An 18,328-nucleotide genomic window follows, 5' to 3' on the forward strand; every position below is an offset into this window, starting at 1 on the left:
GGCGTTGGTCTGACTCTCCTCTGCTGCGCGCCGCTTTGACAGCTCATCTCTCCTGCAGCAAGCTCCTCCAGCCGTGCACGCTATGTGTGCGCCAGCTGGCTGCAAACAACTCCCAATTACAGCTGCACCCGGCTGCAACGCGGAGACACCTACACCCAGAAACAGTCACTGTGTTTTGAAGTTATGTCACAATTTCTAGCACCTTTAATTTGGCTTTTTATATCACTCTTTAGCTCCTGCTTTTATTTTGAAAGAGCTGAGAGTGTTTTGGCAACGATGTTTCGAGTGTCTTTGATTGTCTGCAATGATTTAACACACCAATTTGCGCTCATCACATCGAGCTGTTGTTTATATATCAAGCCGCGAATAAAAAAAATAAAAAAATTGGAGTTCTAGTGACAAAAAAAGTCAACTAAACAATGTCAACTAGCGTTTGGCACCTCGCACGATGACACGTATTCTGAGGCACAGCTGCTGCTACTCGATACACAGCGAGAGAGCGAGAGAGAGAGAGAGAGCATACACTCTCCTCTCTGTATGCATATACTGTACATCTGATAAGTTTCAAAACAAAGATGACAAACACGAAGCTGGAGACACACACAGAGTGCGACAGCTGGGCTGACAAAAGCAGCCAGACGCACGTACACACACATAAACACACACACACATGCACACACTCCAGGAAGTGGAGAATAATGAGTCACCAGTGGCTAAAATCTGACACTAACACTCCATCTCACTGATTCAACATTTTCTGCAACATTATAGACATTAATTATTAATAGTCGTTGGTGAGAGGGACTGGAACGTGTTTGCACAACATTGCATCACACCAAACAGAGGATTTCTTAAAAATCTCTCATCACAGTAAAAGCAGCAGAGTATTATCACTCGTCTCTATTTTGTTCCGACACAAATGTTTTAGTTAGCTGGTAAAGTTTTTATTGCACAAAAGTTTTCTGGACAAACTAGCTCTTTCTTTGCTTCTGTGCACCACTTCCTCACTGCAAACTACGAGTAAATGTGTTTCATGCTCCTCTGGAAGGTAAGTTTGGAGCAGGAAAGCCGCCATTTTGGCTCAAAGCTAAGCGGCCTGGGCTTTAAAGCAAATAAAGGAACGACAGTTTAAGAGCTATGATTGTCAGATGGATCGCCGTTTTGCTTCTTGCACATAATTTATGCTAAATGAGAAAAAAGCAAGTATTTGAACTTTTATGGCACTACTCTTGATTTTGCGTGATGGCATTTCAGTCTGAATAACATTTTTGCTCAGTGGTCTCTATCTGTGATTTACAAATAGTAACTGAGGCAAAATATCTATTTTATCAGGTGACTAAAATACAAGAAGTATCAAACACTCGTTAAAGAACAGAAAGACTGGGCGGCTGATGTGGGGCATATGGGGGTGTGTGTGTGTTTGTCGTAGTGCAAATAACAGTTAAGATAAGAAGATAAGAAGTATGGAGGCTCAGGTTTGCATAGTATACAGTAAAGTATATAAACTACATAGTAATGTTATACTTTACTAGGGATGGGACAAATATCAATACGGCAATATATCGTCATCCTGACTTACGCAATACAATTATGCATAAGTTGGCGCCAAATATCGATATTTTATTTAACAAATATTTGGATGAATTGGCCGAAGAAGAACTTAATAAGATATCGTGATGTGTCATTACATGATTGTCTTGCAATATATAAATTATCGCAGAATCGCTGTGTCAAAATATTATAGTTATCATGTGCCACGTATCACATATCATATCGCATATCACATCACGTATCGTATCACGTATCGTATCACGTATCGTATCACGTATCGTATCACGTATCGTATCACGTAACGTATCGCAAATTGTCTCGCGTATCGTATCGCGTATTGTAGCGCATATCGTATTGCATATCGTATTGCGTATCGTATCACGTATCGTATCACGTATTGTATCGCATATCATATCGTGTATCTTATCGCGTATCGTATCGCATATAGTATCACATATCGTATCGCATATCACATTGCATATCGTATTGTGTATCATACCACATATAGTATTGCGTATCATATCGCACATCACAACACATATCTTATCGCATATTGTATCGCGTACTGCATCACGAGTTGTCCCTTACTTTATATGACCGACCAAAAATATCAAAGCGCTTCACAATATATGGAATTGAAATGGAAGACCATAGTTTAACATATAAAACAAAAATCTAACCATAAAATAACAATCATATAGTAATTTAAGTCATACAAAGCATTGTTGAATAAATATATCATTGGTGCATGGTTGTGTTTTCAATCAGTCAATGGATTCCTGAGAGCGCTCTGTCCCTGAACACATATTTAATAAAGATTCAAAAAAATCAATTTCTATATACTTTATGTTTTTATTCGTTTTGGGTTCCCTACATTTTTCCTAATCCCATAACTAATTATGGGCTCCAGCAGTAACCTACCATAGAGCCTTTCAATCTCCATCACTTCATTAGTCTGTGACTGAGGGAGGTAATATTTCTTACGAATCAGACCCACTTTGCAACAGGCCGGTTACTCTGAGAGGCCATCAGCGCGAGGGGTTCTTTATGCGGCAATTTGGAGGGAAGAAATTTCACGAGTAACTGTTTGCATAATGAACTTCAGAAGCAGAATATAAGTCATCATGGCGGAGGATCTTTGAGCGGATATGCACTCATTTTCACTTTATTGTACAGCTTTGTAAAATAGCAAGTGAGCGAGGAGGCTAATGAGCACTAGTGTGTGTGTGTGTGTGTGTGTGTGTGCGTGTGTGTGCCTACTCTGTGATTAGGGCTTTAACAGCAGTGCCTAATGACTCACAGCATGTCATCCAGTGTCAGTTTAATAACGCACTTCCAGACACTTGAGATCAGTGACTCCTGTGTAATTACGCACCGCTACATAACACAACACTTAAAGCAGCTTCATTGAAGAGCTCATGTTCTTCATAGACAATTAAATGAACTTGAATGCTACTACAGAGGCAATTTTGAGTTAAATGCATGCATATGTTAAACGAGGGTGCTCGAGTTAAAGTGGGAGAATGAGAAGTGATTCAGGAATGTGTTTATGAAGCCCGGGTGTCATGGCAGCCTGCGGCATCTGTGGTCCACGCTCCCCTGCGACGGCAACACAGGAGACCCAAAACACTTTGTTCATTATCTTCCTCCTGGAGTGCAGACCATCTTTCTCCTCGGCAATTAGGACTCGCATCCAAGTGACGCCGACAGCCCACTCGCAATTAGGAGAATTCGGTTTCCTGTCGATGGAGGCCGAGAAGCCAAGGTTGGAAAACAACTGTTGTTTTCGTTTCCAGAATGGACACCGATTCGGCTCAGACTCTGGTGGGCAGCCAGGACTTTTTTTTCTTTTGGATCTCCTGCCAAAGCACTAACACAATCCGAGGCCTGAAATAACCCTCACCGATCAATATTCAAATAGCCTCAGCTGTCTGCTCTGTAGTCCTGCTTCGTCTCTTCCTCTTATTTTCTCGTGGGTTCTTCTTTTACTTCCCTCTAGAGAGTTGAAACAAAGAACCTTCGTCTCTTTTATTCTTTCTATCCTCTTCCCGTCTTTGGTTTTAATCATCCTCTCTGTAGGTCAGACTGTCGAGGGGAGGTCTTGGCAGGACGCCATGTCCCTCTCAGCTGCTGCTTTGGTCAACAAGGATCCCTCAAGGTGGGTGCGAAGCGTCAGAGGGAGTTCCTTGTAGGCACTCGTGTAGAATAACCTTCCTCAAAGAGTCTGTCAATTCTTTAGCTTCAGGGCGTCTTCAGACCAGCCATCAGCCAAATTAATCCTCTTTGGACTGCAAGGATTTCATTTAAGGGTTATCCGATCTGCCGAACATACTTGATTTCACAGATATAAAGTTTCAATGCCTAGGATTCCAGTCCTTATAGTTTTGTGTCATTCTTGCAACCACAGTCTGATTTCATGCTGGACAATGCACGACAACATTAGGACTGAGTTGAGAATGAGTTGCATTGCTGCAGACTTGGAGATGCGCAGCCTCATCGTCTTGCAGGACAGTTGCTGCTTTTTCCTCCTCCATTACCACCGTGCAAACATAGGAAACGACCCAAGACATTTTTGTTAAATGCTGCTGTTTTGCTTGGTAGACTCATTTTTTAAATCTAATTTATCAAAACCTCCCAGCCACCCTGAGTTTTGCAAGGTGAGCGAAACACTAGGTGGATTTTAGGGGATCTAGATCTTGCATGAGGACAGTAGAGACCCCCAGTTTGTCAGGGTTTAGGGTTTAAACAAATGGTTGAGGACCCAGATGCAGACTGAAATAAGTATTTAATTAAACAAAAAGGCAGAAGGCGAAACAAAAGGCTTACTGGTATGAGGAATCCAAGGGGGGCAGGCAAACAAAATCCAATGGTAAAAAAAGGTCCAACAAAACAGGCGATAAGTAATCCAAGGGAACACTGAGATCACAGAGAAATAACACGATGCATGGACATGGACAGACGCCAACGAACTAGCACAGGGACAAGGGAAGACAAAGACTAAATACACTGGGGAGGTGAAACTAATCGGGCACAGGTGAGATAATCAAGGGAGCAGGTGAAAACAATAAGGGCAGGGCACATAATCAAACAGGCGGGAAAACACACAAAGGCAGGAAGTAAAACAAGACAAAACATACATAGGGCAAGAACTACAAAATAAAACAGGAAACACTAAAAACCAAACTCAGGACTGTGATAGCAGAACTCTCTAGACAATGAAACACAAATGAATTACATAACTAAACAAGACTAAATCAAGACAAGAACTATATTAAATACAAAATTAAACAATAAGAACTCATGACACAGTTAAATAAACACTACGATATATACACATGTAATCACTAATATAAACACACTGAAATGGCATCAAAAATTTGGTTTTATGTTTTATCGTTAAGATATAATTGGGACTGCAACAAGCTACCCTTGTATGAGTGTTTTTTGCTGTATAATCAGATTCATGATGAGTCAGTTTCCATGTTCAATGTGTTGTGAAAAATATCAATTTAGATGTTATATACCGTAAAATTTGGTGTATAAAAATGCACTTTTTATTAAAAAATAATAATAATTCAAGAAAAAAATGTCATCTAAAAAGTGGGCTGCGTCCTATAAACCGGTGTGACCAATATACCAGCATAAAATGCAGAGATAACTATTTTATTGTGTGATGGTATTTTACCCAGACGATGGCGCTATAATGTAGCTAAAGCTTCGTCACAGACTTCATCAAGGTTACCGTAAACCAGGGGTGGCCAACCCTGCTCCTGGAGAGCTACCGTCCTGCATGTTTTAGGTTTCTCCGTACTCTAACACACCTAATTCGAATGTTTCGCTCGTTATCAATCCCCTGAGACGCTTCAGTTGGCTGATAACGAGCAGATCATTGAAATCAGGTGTTAGAGTACGGAGAAAGCTAAAACATGCAGCAGGGTAGCTCTCCAGGAGCAGGGTTGGCCACTCCTGCCGTAAACTGAGCTCGACTACAGCACCGGTAGCTAGCAGGATTGTAAACACGACATGGTGAAAACAGATGGTTGGCTGTAATTTGTGTGTTTTAAATGCATTTCAAATTAAAAACAAATAAATAAAAGAGTTTAAATAAATTTATAAATAGCTGAGGAAAACCTTTTTTCCCTCTGAGATACCCCCCAAAAACAGACTGCGTCTTATAATCCGGATTTTACGGTAAATACAAATGTAAGAGCCTGATATTGAAGCCTGTTTGTGCTGCAAACAAGTGCACAAACACTTCAGACTACTGGAGGAGGTCTTATTACAGGTTAGGTAAGCTTGGGAAATTAAAAAGACTTTTATTTTGCAGGTTTGTAGTCTTATAAGACTAAAGCATTCTGCATATTCATCTGTTTTATGAGAAGTGAACGCATCTGCAGATCTCCGCCGGTGTCAGCGTGAGAAGACAAATGACCTGTTCCACTGGGGGAAGTTAACCACAGGCCCCATCAAAGAGTATCGGTTAAGAGGAACGATTCAATAATTAATGAGAACAGAGTCAGAAGTGGCCTGGATATGAGGGAGATCTACTGTCAACGCGGGTTAAAAAAAGAAGCCCGGGTCAGTGTAATGAGCAAATGGACCAAAGGTGTCTGAGTGATGTGTGTGTGTGTGTTGTGTGAGCTCATTTAAAATGTACACTGTAGGTCAGTCATGCTGTCACATACGTGGAAGCTCAGGGTGGATGTAATGATGGAGGTATTGGAGCGTAGTACAGTGGAGGAGGATGTGAGTCACACAGAGACACAAACTGAGTAAGAGGAGGGAAACGATGCAGGGCAGCTGTTGGCAGATGGGTCCTTCTGTTGTGGAGTGTTTTATTTACATTCGATGATTTCATTTCTTTGTATTTTAATGTGGAGAACCTGACATATTTCTGTTCTGGCAGCCGACAAATTCTCTCTGCCAACACATCAAATATTCGTCAAATATAGCAGCTTCAAGTTAGTAAAAATAAATATGCAACACCTGGGTGTTTTTTTAAAATAAAGCTTCTACAAATGTTTCACCGTTTATGACTTTTGGATGTCCAACAACCGAAAACATGTGGTTCACATTAGCGTTAAGTTGCAGGTTTAGGAAACAACTTATTTGTTGTAGTTAGAAAAATGTTGTCTTTATATTATGTTTGTTCTCTAACTAACGTACGTTACTTAGCTAACGCACAGTATTTGACGTACGTTACATAACTAACGTAAAAAAAGGCACAACTAACTGTTTGCTTGGTCGTTGGGCTCACATGCTCCAGAGTTTGTTTAGGCAACACTGCATTGTAAGTGGGTGATTGGGGGTGTCTTAGGCCACCACCTCTGTTAAGGGATGGTTTTTCCAGCGTAACATAGATGTCTTCCTTGACACCTCTTTCAAACCAGGTGTCTTCTCTGGCCGGGATGTGAACCTCACCTCAATTTCACAGTCCACCAGTCAGTTTACAATCAATCTCGGATCCCATCTGCTATAGTCTTAGACGATACAGCCTCCGTGGACACCGGTGAACGTACCGGGCGGTAAGCGACTTCCTGTCAAGACTTCCTTTTCTGTCCTCAAGAGGAGAAGAAAATTTTTAAAATGCTCGTTTGTTGAACAGAGGTCGGATCGATCTCATTTGAGGAAGTCGGTAAATCTGAACGTTGAACGGCTTTCGTGACACAGCGTCAGGGGAATTCATCCCAAGTTAATGTTTAGATCTAGAACAGATTGTTAGCTGTTAGCATGAAGATTTCTGTTTATAGAGATTAATAAGAAGCTAAATGGTCGTCTGGTCACGCTGATGGGAGCCGTGATTACATTCCGCCAGATTTTGCTCTCCTCACAGGCTGTTTTTCCTGCATACGCCGCAGCCTGCTGATACGTGATTGGTCAATATTACTCAGACTACAAGCTTAGCTCAAACAGAACACTTGCCTTCCTGGAAATCCACGTCCCTGCCTACAGATGCTACAAGTCCAGTTGCCTTTTGGATTAAGCTTCAAAATACCATGACCTGGATGACTGAGAACCTTCACAGACAACATCAACGAATTGATTCACACTGGAACTGATCCTGGTCTCTCGGATGACCGATATGTCGCCCCTAACCACCACCTTAAGTAGACTTTCTCGAACTTCTTCTGATGCCAATGCTTTGGGCCTCTGACCAAGCTGTTGTATTTGACGACTGTGAGAACGGGCTGAACATGGAAACTCGTGTTTTTCAAGGACGTTCTTTAACTCCTAAGAAGAATGTATCCACCCTTCATTTAATTGAAGAAAGGGAAACATCATGGTCCCGATTACACTTGGTATCAAGATGCGGCAGATATTTCTAGGTTTGTTTTAAATGTACAAATGAATACCTCTACTGTAAAATATATAAGAAATAGTCAGGTTTATATGTATGGTAGGTGTTAAGATATCCAAACAAATGGCCTAGAATGGCCTACAAAAAGGAGGACGACATGGGAACAGAGAGAGGGGATCACATTTTAAAGTGTAATGTTTCCTTACTTTCAGAAGAATTTAGCATCCATATTCAAACTGTACCACACAAACACACGCATGCAAACACACACAGACACATCCATTCAGATGGGGAGAAATCTGAGAGGACAGAGAGGGAGAGAAGAGGAACATGGGGCAAGGCAAGGATGGGAAAATGGGAATGAAGAGTGACAGGGAATCTGTGGTGAAGTTATGGGAGAGGAAGTCAAGAGGCAGTTGTGAGCAATGAGGATGGAAGGACGGGGTGGGAGAAAGGAGGCGCAGAAGAGGAGAAGTAAAAGACAATATGTGACAAGAATGGGGAAGTAAAGAGAGAAAGGGGTTTTGGGGATGTGGACGAAAGCTTAGAGAGGCCAAAAAATTTAGGAATGTGTAGTTCTTGTGTCTGTAAAGGTTGTATCAGCAGAAGGGCTGAGATACGACAGCAGATGTAAAGAATCTAACTCATCTCCTGAAGTATCAAAGAGATCTGGGAGACAACTCGCAATCTGGCACGCACTCAAACACATCCACACACATCCCTCTGAAAACACTCAATCAGCTACAGTACCTCACGGATGACGACAAAACTTTCAGAGGTAAAAAAAGTTTTCTCTCGGCACCGCGGCGGTTTCTTTCCTGCCGGGAATCACGCTTTCACTCGACGTCCTTTTAAGGACAGCGCGTGCTGAATGCAGAATAATGTGGCACAACATGAAAGAAGCGATTTCTTTGATCACCCAGGAGTAGTCGGGGAAATAAATTTCGTTCCCCAGTCAGATCAACAACGCTTTGGGAACATTAAGTTGAAATGGTTGAAACAGACGGCTGAGGAGTCATGTTCCAGACGCTGAATGAAAGAGGGAGGCAGTGATACATCTGCAGCCTTTTCATGCTGCTACATGAAAGAAAGGAAGTACGGAAACTGTACCAAACTCCATATTAAAAAAGTAGAACTCAGGAGAAAGAAGTCCTTCTGGGTACTGGCTACTTTTGCTCAAACGCAAAAGACACATGGCAGATACAAAATCTGTTTCTAGGACAGCTTTGATAGAGTGGAGACAAAACTGACGGGAAACGAGTGCAGAAACACTGATAGACTGACCCAAGTCTGTCAAATCTTTTTTAGATAATAAAATGGGCAATAAAGAACTGACATAACTTGCTTAAACTTAAACCACACTGTTGCTGTTAAGCTTTGGATTTAAGAAAAAGAAGGAGGACCCAGGTGCAGACAAAAAGACGAGGCAAAGGGCTTACTGTAAAGAATCCAGGGAAACAAACGTCCAACAACAGGTCCAACCATATTCCAATGAAAGAGAACCTTTCAGAGCACGCAACACCACTGCTGATCCAGAATGCAGCAGCGCAACTGGTCTTCAATCAACCCAAAACGGCACGTCACTCCTCTGGCTCCCAGTCGCCACTCGGTGGTGGAACGAGTTACCAAACTCCATTCAGTCCGCAGAGTCCCTTTCACCTTTAAGAAGAAGCTTAAGACCTAGCTCTTTCAGGAACACCCTGACCTTAATGATGTTGATGCTGTTGATGATGATGACAGATGTAGTTTATGCTGACTAGGATTTTCATGATGATGATGATACTGATCTTGTTGACCAGTGTCCAATCGCACTTGAAGCTGTTTGATGGCACTTACTGACTTTGTTCCCTCCTGTCTTGATCGTTGCTCACGTTGTGTTAACTCTCAGATGTACGTCCCTTTGGACAAAAGCAATTAAATTGTGACATTGTAACAGGTGAAGACACCACAAGGAGAATCCACAAGAGTCCAGGTAAAAATCTGAAGTAGTCTATTTGTGTGAAGTAGTTTATTTGTTCTTCACCACCACCATCAACGCTGTGGTGAAGAGGGACCTGAGCCTAACGGCAAAGCTTTCCATTTACCAGTAGATCTACGTTCCAACCCTCACCTGTGGTCATGAGCCTTGGGTAGTGACTGTAAGAATGAGATCTTTCTGGGCTCAGCCTTAGAGATATGGTAAAGAGCTCTGACATCCGGAGGAGACTCGGAGTAGAGCCGCTACTCCTTCGCATTGAAAGGAGTCAGTTGAGGTGGTTCAGGCATCTGATCAGGATGCCTCCTGGGCGCCTCCCTTTGGAGGTTTTCCGGGTACGTCCAACTGGGAGGAGACCCAGGGGCAGACCAGGGGCCCACTGGAGGGATTATATATCCCGTCTGTCCTGGGAACGCGTCGGAATCCCCCAGGAGGAGCTGGAAGACGTTGCTGGGGAGAGGGACGCCTGGGTCACCTTGCTGAGCCTGCTGCCATGGCGACCCGGCCCCGGATAAGCGGCAGACAATGGATGGTTGCTGTCCTTGTTCTGTATGTACATTGAGAGCAATCTGCTAAAATTCCTTGCATGTTTCACCATCTAATTAATTAATTCTTGAAATATTAGAAGACTTTGTTAAACCATGTATGTTGCAGCCGCTGCGGCCATGCTTGTTTGTATTCTTTCCAAAGTTACCACTGTAAAAACATGGCAACTTTGAGTGTAATAATAGACATGACGTTGGCCATATTTTTTTCTGTGATGAAAAACCTGTCTCCTTCTAAGTAGCCCCAGCTGCCAACATTTGAAAGATTACATGTCAAGGGAGCACGGGCGTCAAACGCAGCGCAGGAATCGAGCTGACAGGATGGGCAGATGTCAGATTGACGGACAGCGAATCCAGGCGGGTCCTCTGATTAAGTTAATGACATCAGCCATCATTCTAATGGGATTGTGTTCTTTGACAATCGCTAAACACACATATGCAGAGACACACACTGACGCACAAACAAATAAACACTTGAACAGCATAGCCAGGGGGAGGCAAGTCGCTGCAGTGTTAAGAAAGATGCCACCAGTCAACGGCTGAACTGTACGGCTGCAGGAGAAGGAATGCAAACCATTTCAACGGGTTAGAAGAGCTCTGTCCGACGTTGAACAATATACAATATTATTAGAAAATTTTATTATTACTTTTTGACAGGAGAGTCCTGTGTGACATCATGATTGAGGACCAAAAGGAGATACTTCAATTAAAGGAGTCTATACTGCATTTTTACCAAGTTCTCTGACACTGGCCCAAAACTTCAAAATGTGACTATCTAGGTATCACTCTCGTGTCAGTTTGGCACATGCAGGGCTCTGCAGTCAAGTTAGCTATTAAAAATATTCAACGTCAGGTTAGACTTTCAAAATAAAGCAGCTATGTCAGCAAAAAAGAAATATATCCGATTTGATTTTCAAAGTAAATTTTGCTGACAAACATTTCATATTTTATGACTTCTGAATGTGTAACAATTGGTTAAACGAAGTTCAGTACGGTCATGTTTACACACCAAAACTACTCAAGGTAAGGTTTAGGAAAAACACAATGGTTTGCGTTTAAATAAGTAGGTATGTAACTTACGTGATGTAAGATGTAAGTATGGTACAAACCATAACTGGCTTAAGTTACATTACAAAAAAAAGATGTCAACTTCCGAAAAATTAATTGACCATTTGTTACATGTAGCAATTGGACCACGGCCTCCTGGATGAATGTCCATGTTTGTAAGACCCATCAATCGCTCAAGACAGCCACCAAAAGCCTACTATCCAACCTGAATTTTTTACGCCAGATTTAACAATAAACTATGAAAGAAATTATGCCGCAGGGTAATTGCGTTGGGACATTGTCCAAGCTGCTTAAATTAACGACTGTTAAGAACAAGCTGGCTACACATCTTTTTGGCAACATAAAAAGTGAACATGACTTAAAGCTCGTGTGAGGAGTTTTTCGCTGATTACTAAACAGACTAAAATTAATTCTGATTAAACTATATGACCTACAAAAGCAAACCAGACAATCAGCGACAATTAGTTATTTTTAAGGCCTGAAACAGCTGCCGGGGAGGGGGGTCAGAGAAAAAATTTAAAGTGAGTGATACATGACTGTAAAAGAAAGCACCGCCAATTAGCTACAGGACAAAATGGGCAAAGACATAAGAGGTACGGCTTTGTCCACAGAGGGCGCCACAGCAACACAACCTGAGAGTTCCTCACAGTAGCTTTAAAAAACTTAGGGTTACTTTCCTACATGTCACAAGTATGAGTTGGTATTCTTGATGGATTTAAAAAAAAGATATCCAGCTGGGTTTAAACAATGTTTACATCCAATGTACTTCTGTATATGTTGCTACAATTAGCTTCAATACTACCAAACATAAAGTCAAGTGTTCCAGCTTTGGCCATTCATTAGCTTTTATCAATGACTGTATATAAAAATGGACGACACGTCTCCATCTGCTCCCTTTGTACGAAAGTGATGCCAAAATAGCCCCCGTGATAGGCGCTGCCATCTTGTGATGGTGACATCATTTGGAGCCAGAGTTGTGGGTGGCGCCACTGTAGCCACTTCCGCTAACCGAAACGAACCCTTAACTTGGGACTTATGTCCCATTTGTTAACATGGAGGAGGCGGGCTTTATGAGCTATACTGCAGCCAGTCAGCAGGGGGCGCTCGAAATGTTTTGGTCTTTATCACAGTAATAGTTATGTCATAGCTATGACGTAGTAACAGCCTCTTTGTGCATCATTTCCATGCTCTATGTTGGAACCCTATCAAATAAAATAAGTTTCAAATTCAAGGTAGAACACCACTGTCCTACTTTTAACTGTATGGGTTACTAGCATGGTTCATCAAGATGAATAAATATCGACCAATAAGCAGTGAAAGTCACACTAAGTTGAATTCACCATTGGTTTATAGCATGTGCCAATCTACTGTACAACTCATACTTACCGTTGAAGAACAATAGAAACTTCTTAAAGGGGTTATTTCGACTCATCAAAGCAGGAAAACCACAGACTAACCAAGTCTCTGCTTCCTCCTTGCCAAATGGGTTTTACTGTTTGGATGTTAATTCCAGTTTTCAGCTGTATTTCATGACACAGCTCACAGTAACATTTCATTATTCAATGTAACAGTACCTGGAGGTGTATTCTTTTCATGTACCATGCATATGCTGGGTGAATAAGAAGAGCGTCCTGTTTGTTGAATTGTGTGCTAAGAGGCCAAGGTCCTAATGGATGTGAGGTCTGTAATAGGCTTCTAGTCTTTTGTACGCTGCCTCATGGGGGGGGTGTGGCTTAGTGCACTCATGAACTTCCTACCACTCTGCCTCTGCTCATCATCATGTCTCTGTGGAACGCATCAGGCCATTCAATCTTTCTCTCTCCCTGAAAGAAGGATATAACCTCTCGCATTTTTACATGATCACTTTATGCTACGTGTAATCAGCCCCGAATGGAGAACGAGATGATGATAGGAGACAAAGGATGGGATCCTTTCCTGCATATATTCAAAAGGACATATTAGATGTGTAGGCCAGGTCAAGTTTATTACAGACGCTACCTTCGTCCTTTCCCTACTCCCATTTCAATTCATGATTCAGCTAAGTGGACGCTGCGACTATTTATGGTCCCTTACATAAATTGATTGCCATAAAGCTGGCTCGACTCCACTTCATTATACAGAGCGCCATTTACAGTAGCTACCAAACCACCACTGGCCCCCTCCTCCTCAGAACTAATGCAGTGACAAGTAAGCATACTTTTTTTTAGAGAAACAAAAAACATCAGCATATGGTGTTTAGTTAAAAAAAAAATACATATACATCATCCCTGCCTCCCTCGCCGTTTTCACAGTTCCAGCAAAGAGCGAAACAACTGTCGCTAACTGGCACAGGTGGAACACACAGCAGATGGTGTTGATCAAATGGAAAAACACAGCCTGTAGTTTAACGTCTCTATTCCGTTTTCATCAATCCACTGAGCCGTCGTGTTTCTCTCCCAAGGTGCGACACGACAACACCAAAAAAAACGAATAGTCCCTCATCTCCCTGGCAATTATTGGGATGCAAGAAAAACAAAGTGCTCGGCTGGACTGATGGGGTAATCAATGAGAACCTAACTATGGCAACAGGCTGTCGGGCTTTAATTGGATATTTCTGGCTCTCTGGGGCCGATTGATTGAGGCTGGGAGCGCCTGAAGATCCTAATTCAGTTGGCCTGATTCTGTTGTGTTTAAACTAAGGAGCAGTGAAAGGTTGTAAAGATCAATTTCACTTGTTTTCAATTGTAACAAGAGTCTAGAGCCACACGAGCAGTTCTTTGTGGCTTTATAGTGCAAGCTGCTAACATGCTCACAATGACAGTGCTTTTATGGTGTTGTTTAGTGGATAATGTTTACCATGTCCACCATCTTAGTGCTTTAAAGCTGCATTCTTTCTACTTCTCAGTTGATTACCTCAGTTTCTAGTCTAAATTGCGAGTTTTAAGTCTTCAATACAGCATGACTATCATTTTGGAAATGATGGTCCCATTGATAGTGAAAAGATGATAAAGCAGGGTATGCTTTAGGGCGTGGCAACCTGTGATTGACAAGTCTATACCCCATTGACCTGTTGACCAGAGTAGAGAGGAAGCAATGTGTACCAACCAGTCGTCCAAATATGGTCAAACTCAAGCCTTCGATGGGTGACGTCACAGTGGCCACCTACACTTCTTTTATAAAGTCTATAGGTTTCACCAAAGTTATTCTAATTGATCTTCAGGGGGACATGATTGGGTGTACCAAATTTAATTTGTCACCCATTCAACAGTTTCCATTTGAAACCACAAATGTGGCACTAGAGGAATAATGAGATGTTCTTAAAAGTCATAAGGATATATCTTCTAGGAACCATGAATGAATATATGAAATAATGTGCCAATCCATCAATACATGTTTGATTTAGTAGATATTGCATTGTATGAGTGGAAAGTTGCAGGTGATGCTAGATGAGGGAGTCACCAAAGACACTGGATATCCTCTGGGTACCCCGAATCTGTACAAGTACAAGTACAAGTTCCTGCAATCCATCCAATATCTGTCAAGACATTTCACCAAAAGTCAAAAAAGTCTGGTCGCGCGAGACAAAGTAAAGGAGTCGTCAGAGTAGTTAGGATCCATCCTCTGGGGACCATGCTTCTTCTTAATGTTGTTGAGATATTTTAGTCTAGACCGAAGTGGTGGACCAATAAGATCAAACGTGTCATCCCAAGGGCTCGGCAAGTGGCCATTCTCCACGAGGTTGTGTTATGTATGGAAATGATATGCGATGTGTTCTCTGTGGGTTACACAAACAGAGGAACCAACTCTGACACAACCTCACAGCTCTTCCAAGGTCTCAGCCATTCAACAAGAAGGAGTTCAGCTACTTGCTGTAAACACTGTCAGGAACACTTTGCTACAAAATACAAGGCATTCGGCTTGTGTAGCCTTCATAGCATTTTTCTTGTGTTTGGTTGGGATAAACAAGCTAAGAAAACAGGCAGGCCTTGGTGCTAACAAGAAAGACTAAGGAGGATTCTTCAAAGTTGAAACTGAACAGGGTGATCCGTGATGCAACACTTACACACACAATGTAAATTCTATACATTTTGGCATGTTGCATTCCAGACTGCGAACTGTGAATTAAGTCATCTAGCTGGAGGATGTCTGCTTATATTGGATCAGTGAATGGCCTGAGGCTGTGGCTGCGCTCCACTGACGTTAAATGAGGAGAAGCAGACTGTTTCTGTGTGGGCTCCGGGCACTGTGCTTGGAGAGACGCTAGATCTGAGCTCACAAACACACCAGAATTTGCATTTTGTGTTCCTATCTCAAACTGAAAAATAACAGATTTTACTGGTAGTTTGACAGCAAACTGACTCATTCTCTGCCTCCAAAAGCAGGCTTACCACGAGATAATATTGTTTTAGGAGCTCACACTTACCTTCAGGGCTTTGGAACGGTTAGCCAGCAGTTTCTCTATGTCCCCAGCAGCCGTCGCCACCAGTTTCGTCGCATTGTTGGACCCCACGGTGAAGTCAGGTCTGTGGTCATAATATATCTGAGAAAAACAAAGGGGAAGAGCAGGGTGAGATGTGAGAAGAACTGAATTAAACAAACATATGCCCTAGGTGGAATGTTTTAATCCGCAACCAGGGCATCCCATAGCCTGTAAGGGTAAAGTCATTGCTAGCTAAAGGCTAAGGTGAAGGGTCAAGTTTTTAGCAGCTTTTTGAAAGTATTTACTAGGTGGCTTCCCTGATATGGAACCTCAAATGAACCAGTTGTTTGAGCATGTAAAACAGACACTGGAAAATATTTTTGGTGTGAAATGTTATGTTTCTGCTTAACATCGATCACAGAATAACCCCTTCATCATTATGCCATCTAATGCATACAACGGTATTGATACGATCTGGATAAGTCCTCAAGTTTTCCAAGTCTTGAGATATTTTCTACCCACGTACGTACTATATTTGAGGCTGAGAACTCCGAATAAGTGACCATCTTCCATTATTCAACGAACCTCAATGACCAAAGCACAGTGATTTATAAAAGGAAGCTACATGTCCACTGATTAAATTGCAATGTCAGGTTATGTAACAGGACCATTTACTGTGCTATGGAATATGCTCAAGCAAAAGAAATAAGAAACACAAATGCCAAACAGCCAATTATTTAGCAGCCTAGAGGGATTTCACTGTCCGACATTCAAAGCCAAGAACTGAGGCGCGTGCATGTCTTTGTCTGCATCCTCAAGGCGTCCAGTGGATTTTGCTTCGGTGCAAAAGTAGTTTGAGATTTGGATTATGTATGTTGAATGCTTCTCGGGTGATTCGTGCATCTTTGAATCGAAAATTCTCATGTTATTCTATGGAATCAGGGTTCTTCTTAAGCAACAGTTTAAGGATTTGGTTACAAAAGATGCTGGTTTCAAGTGATGTCACCACACCAAATAAGAACATGTTTTGTAAAGACATCAGCTTTGTTGACTGGTTTGATTCTCGAGGGGAGTAGAGAACATTAGTCCCAGATGCATAGTGTCAATCAATGTGGATCTAAAAAGCTTCTTGTCCTTTGTCAGATGTGGGCTCGTGTGTGGGTGTGTCATCACAGTAGTCGTGACGCTGATCTTATTTGAGCGTGCACACTGGGCTGGCAGAACGAAATAATGCAGCGTTATGTCTAATGAGAAGCAACTATAAATAGACTATATAGGGGATTTATTGTGACAACTGAGGTCGCTCAAGGAAGGTTAATGAGGAGGTAGAAAAGAAGGTGACAGACAGTACAATAAATACAGTTAAAGCAATAAAAGTCAAGACTGTATCTGCATAATGGGTTTTATACAAGTCCAACTAATGTTAAAATGTAATAAGATAAGAGTTACAAAAACAAGAAATGTAAGTTTACTGTTGTGGACAATGTTGGTACTAGTAAATTGAATAGTGCAAAAAAGGGGGGCAGGAAAAACAGGTTGTTGTATCATTTAAATTCCAAAAGTCACAACGGTAACCTGCTTAGGTGCTAACATTAGCTAGCTTAGATAGGTTCAACAGTATGTGTATGTGAACACTCCCTTCTGTATAACTCTCAGCTCAGTGCTTTGTGTTGTTTGTGTTGTGACAAAAATCAAGGGGTAGGCTAACGTTCCAGGGCTGTTGACAGTTTGGTCATAAAAGACAGACAGCTAACACTAGCTTCATTACCCACCTTTCTGTATACAGGAGTGTGTTGTATATCAATGCTAATATTCCCAAGCTAGACCAACAACCTCTCACTTATCGAGTAGCAGCTAGCTAGCCTTGCTTGCTAGCCTCAACTTTCTGAGTGGAAGATTATCTTAACAACAGGATGTGTTCTCCAAAATGTAGAATACTGTGGATAAACAGCTTCAATTATAAATGATGCATAACCAACGCTAACTGAGCTAGTTGAAGCTAGTTTCTAATTATGTTTTTTTTTAGCCAAAAGTGACCATATTTGGATGTGAAGGTAGAGCTGGAGAGGAGTGAGGGGTTAGCAAATGCTAAGTCCAAAGTTGAACAGTTACACAATCTATGCCCAAGGCTAATACATCAGCTGGCTAAGTAGCTCGTTAACAAGCTAACAAGCTAAGTATGGTGAGCGCAGACGCTGATACCTGTTAATTACTGTTAACATGTTTTTAAAATAATATTAGAATTTCACTCACCAAAGCCCTGGAGCACAAACTTCTTTGACGGTCTGTTAATACTAATAACAGCACAGTAAGCTGTATTATTACCCTGAAATTTGCTGGAAATTTCTCCAAGGGGCACCAACAACACAAACACGGCCGAAAGGTTAAGTTCAGCAACTTGAATTATCTGTAGTGGCACCTGGCAGACGGCTAGCGGCATCCACCTGTCACTCAAAGTAGCTATGCCCTTAATTACTTCATGTCGTAATATA

The 18,328-nt window shown here is 41.8% G+C and overlaps 1 protein-coding gene across 1 annotated transcript in view; it reads right to left on the minus strand.

Moving 5' to 3' along the window:
- The window catches only part of LOC138599319 (voltage-dependent calcium channel subunit alpha-2/delta-1-like), a 111,692-nt gene that overhangs the window by 74,896 nt on the left and 18,468 nt on the right, over positions 1-18,328 (minus strand). The window contains exon 3 of the mRNA XM_069670924.1: positions 15,840-15,956. Coding sequence (XP_069527025.1) covers positions 15,840-15,956 — 117 coding nt within the window. The remainder of the gene's footprint in view (positions 1-15,839; positions 15,957-18,328) is intronic.

The sequence above is a fragment of the Semicossyphus pulcher genome, unplaced genomic scaffold (assembly GCF_022749685.1).
Source record: "Semicossyphus pulcher isolate SPU_LCO1_2020_fin unplaced genomic scaffold, fSemPul1.0.p SCAF_20, whole genome shotgun sequence".
NCBI classification, from domain to species: Eukaryota; Metazoa; Chordata; class Actinopteri; order Labriformes; family Labridae; genus Semicossyphus; species Semicossyphus pulcher.